The sequence below is a fragment of the Mus caroli genome, chromosome 18 (assembly GCF_900094665.2).
Source record: "Mus caroli chromosome 18, CAROLI_EIJ_v1.1, whole genome shotgun sequence".
Classification (NCBI taxonomy): Eukaryota; Metazoa; Chordata; class Mammalia; order Rodentia; family Muridae; genus Mus; species Mus caroli.
Window position 1 is genome coordinate 31896740 of NC_034587.1, and position 4333 is coordinate 31901072.

Below are 4333 nucleotides of genomic sequence, written 5' to 3' on the forward strand. Positions count from 1 at the left end.
CAGTAAAGAACATCCCTCCATGGCCTCTGCATCAGCTCCTGCTTCCTGACCTGCTTGAGTTCCAGTCCTGACTTCCTTGGTGATGAACAGCAGTATGGAAGTGTAAGGCGAATAAACCCTTTCCTCCCTAACTTGTTTCTTGGTCATGATGCTTGTGCAGGAATAGAAACCCTGTCTAAGACACATTGTCAGAAAATTGAATAAAATAAAAGACAGAGACAGAGAGAACTTAAAAAAATAAAAGTAGTTAACGCTCACCAATTACACAGCATGTTTCTACTCGGTATTTATCAATTTCACAGAGGTTATGCGCCAGGTAACTCAATTCAGACTTCATGCTCTGGGAGAAAAGAGGAAGACCACATGAGCCTGAAAAAGCACCCTGAAGTTGTTTCTTGCTTAGCTAGTGCAAACACGATTATCTAATGCAGGAGTTTCATCAAGAGAAACAAATTACCCTGACATAGAGAAGGTTGGAGAATGTGTCCATATTTTCAATCCTGTAAGGATCTTGTTTCCTCAGCTCATTGAAAATAGAAAGGGCTTTGTCGATATCTGCAGAAAGAAAGCAGAGTCTAAAACCCACCTGACTGCGCCTCTGCCTCTGCCGGCACCCAGGGTTCTTAGTCACTCACCTCTGATATTGTGATAGGCAACTGCAATTTGGGAAACAATGTACGAGCTCTTGGAAAAGCCCACATCAATGAGATGCTGATACTTCTGCAGGGCCTCCTCTATCAGCTGCAGTTCTGTGTATATATGAGCCAAGAAGAACTCTTTCATCCAGGTGTCAGGCAAAGACAGGAACTTCAGCTGGCACCAGAAGAGAGGTACACACTTACTATAATCTGGTCTTTCTCCCCAAAAGAACACCAAAGAAAAATCACTGCTTTCTAAAAGGATTCATCACTAAAATTTTATTAGAACACCTGTAAATAAATACAGGATAATCCCACTAAGTTTGACTCAAGCATAATCGGAGAGAATGGCTCACTGGGATAGACTTAAAAAACAAAGCAAAACACAAAACAACAAACAAAAAAACACTTGAGAATAATTAGAATCTAAATAGGAAGAGGGAAGAGAAAAAAATAAAGCCATCTAGGCAAGAGTAACAGTAAGACTGTGAGCACAAGGAAACAAGCTTGGCTCTTTCTTAAATCAGCACTCAGGAGGCTGAGTCAGGAGGATTGCCATGAATTTGATACCAGCCTGGTCTACATAGAGAGGCCATCTTAGAAAAAGAAAAGGAGCTATGTATGGTGGTACACACATTCTTTAACTCTAGTGCATGGGAGGTAGAGGCAGGAGGATCCCTGTGAGTTTGAGTTTACATAGCAAATTGCAGGACAGCTAGAGCTACACATAGAAGCAGAGAAAAAAAAGAAGGGGATGGGGGGAGAGGAGGGAGGGGAAGGATGGAGAGGAGAGAGGGAGGAAGGGAGGGAGTAGGCATGGTGGAGCACGTCTCGAACCCTGGCACTTGGGAGGTATAGGCAGGAGAACCTCTGGGAGATACTGAGGCATGGCCTACACAGACAGTTCCAGGACAGCCTGGGCTACATAAAGAAAATTTATCTCAGAGAAAAGGAAAAAAAAAAAAAAAAAAAGGCCCTTGAGCAGACCTGGATTCAGTCCCCAGCACCCACATGGTGGCTCACAACTGCCTGTACTTTAGGGATCCTGACGTCTTTTTCTGACCTCCTTGGATACCAGGCGCACATATGGTGCACATACATTCATGCAGGCAAACATTCATATTCATAAAATAAAACCAAAATTTTTTAATATTAAAAAAAAGTAATTTTGGAGTGGGACGTGGTGGCGCACCCCTTTAATCCCAGCACTCGGGAGGCAGAGGCAGGCGGATTTCTGANCGAGGCCAGCCTGGTCTACAAAGTGAGTTCCAGGACAGCCAGGGCTATACAGAGAAACCCTGTCTCGAAAAACCAAAAAAAAAAAAAAAAAAGTAATTTTGGAAATGGTGTAGACAATGACTCAGAAATGAAAGAGTGTAAACCAGAAACTACAGAGAAGTGTCTCCAATTAAGTAATCCAGACCTGAGATGCTAATAGAGGTGACAGGCAGCGAAGAGAAAGACTCCTATAGAAAGGGAACCATGGCACTGGTTCCTCGTGGATAAGAGACAGGAGAGAAGACGGCAACAGACTTGGACGTGCTGAGACGGATGTGACGATTTATGATACATGGCAATGGGAGCGCGTTCTGCTCACTGAAGGATCTAGTTAACAGTTACTATGAGCAACACCAAATGCACTCACTCCCACTGCTACTTGGGATCCTTGAATAGTGAGAATAATGACCAAATTGGAAAAAAGAAAAAAATCTCATAGGCAAGAGAAGAGAGGTTTTGATATGCAAGATGAAAATCTTGCTTTTGCATATTTTGAGGTCAGGAAAGCATAACATAGGGGTGAATACAAATAAAGATACATTTCAGACACTGGCTTAGCAGCACAATTGTTGGGAAAGGGAAGAATAAACCCACTTTTAGTTTTTATTGTATTTAAAAGAAGATCTCAAAATATAGCCTTGGCTGGCCTGGAATTCGAAATATTGATCACAATAGCCTTGAACCCACAAAGATCTATCTGCCTCTCAGGTGCTGGGATTAAAGGCATTCACCACCACGCCTGGCCCACCTTTAGCTCTTTAGAGCAAGAAAAGGAAGTGGGTTGTGCTTGATCAACAACTGAAGGAGGACAAAATGAACACTCTAAACAAACCCCACAGACATCGACAATAAAAAAGATCTCAGGACAGGTAGAGTGGCAACACCTTTAATCCCAGAGTCTGGGAGACAGCCTGGTCTACATAGAGCTTCAGGATAGCCAGGGCTACATGGAAAGCCTCTGTCTCAAACAAACAAAAAGCCAGGCATGATGGTACACACCTACACTCCCAGGCTTCATGGAGGCAGAAGAACAACCAGGTTAAATAAACCCTAAGTTACCTCGTGAGTTCCAGGTCAGCCTTTACAGGCTGTTCCAAAAAATACCAACAGCAAAGAGCTAGCTATGAACAACTGCTACAGTGGTAGATAGCACTCTGTCCCCACAAGATTATCACAGATTACAAAGGGTTCCCCATGAAGCTCACATCAGCTTACCATCTCTTTGTCTGTGATCAGGTTACACAGCTCCAACCAGGCTCCCCAGTGCAAAGGCAAAACATGAGTAGCCTCCACAAACACATCAATGGCCTCTTTCACTAAGTCCAGTTTCCGAAGCACCACCCCATACCTGGAAAAGAGGGAGGTTAATGCCTGAGGACGTCTCCTCTACTCAAAAGGACAAACATACAGCAGAACACTCCACAGCCCTGGTACTACTCACAGGTAAAGGCCGAAGCCATCAAGTCCCCGAGCCTGGTGCTTCCGGCTGAGCTCCACTCTCAGTTCTCTGAGAGCCTCGTTTTTGACTTGTCCTTTCTCTAGGGGTCCTAGGGGAGAATAGAGGATGCTCAGCCTCAGCCTCTGTCACACACACACACACACATCCTCTCACACACACATCCTCTCACACACTCACACACACACACACACATCCTCTCACACACTCACACACACACTCACACACACACACATCCTCTCACACACTCACACACACACACACATTTCTGTTCACATCAACCAAAACTCTGCCTGCAGCCTAGAGTAACTACAGACAGCCCACTCACTCATACAATCCAGTTACTCTAGATGATGGCTGGTGTAGTCCACTTATCAATGTTTACAACTCAGACGAACAATTTTCCACCTTAGGTTGCAGAAAGCAAGCACGATTCAAGCTGGCCAAGCAAACCCACAGGCTGATTCTCACAGCAGCCCTCGGGTGGAGCTGGATGACAGCGGTGGCTGAGGGAAGCCACTCTCCGTCAGTACAGGCTGTGCAGTCTTAGGGTTCATGCATGTTCCTGCATGGGGGTGGCGGGGGCGGGGTGGGGGATCATACCTAGGCTATCAACTGTTTCGTCATCCTTCTTCTTCTCTCCAGACTGTAAGGGGGGAAGAAAGAAATCAACGAATAGGGTTTGGGTTTTTGTTGATGGTTTCTGTTGTTGTCTGGTTTATTAGAAAACCACCAGCTGGTTCTATCTACAGGGCTAACTAATGCCTAAGCAAAACAACCTCACCTTATAAACAACCATTCATTCAGGTGTTCCCACTGAATAAATATGGAATAAATTAAGCACCAAACACTTAAATATAGTAAATATAGTATGAACTACAGATATGTAAAAATATGAAAGCCGGAGCCGGGCGTGGTGGCGCACGCCTTTAATCCCAGCACTCGGGAGGCAGAGGCAGGC

At 44.7% G+C, this 4333-nt stretch overlaps 1 protein-coding gene across 2 annotated transcripts in view; it reads right to left on the reverse strand.

Annotated features, from left to right (window-relative positions):
- Cdc23 (cell division cycle 23) overlaps positions 1-4333 on the reverse strand; it is a 22221-nt gene that overhangs the window by 10583 nt on the left and 7305 nt on the right. For both annotated transcript variants that reach the window (XM_021150685.2, XM_021150684.2), the window contains exons 4-9: positions 3976-4018; positions 3358-3463; positions 3132-3264; positions 636-813; positions 458-555; positions 259-340 (exon numbers count right to left, since the gene is read on the reverse strand). In XM_021150685.2, coding sequence (XP_021006344.1) covers positions 259-340; positions 458-555; positions 636-813; positions 3132-3264; positions 3358-3463; positions 3976-4018 — 640 coding nt within the window. The remainder of the gene's footprint in view (positions 1-258; positions 341-457; positions 556-635; positions 814-3131; positions 3265-3357; positions 3464-3975; positions 4019-4333) is intronic.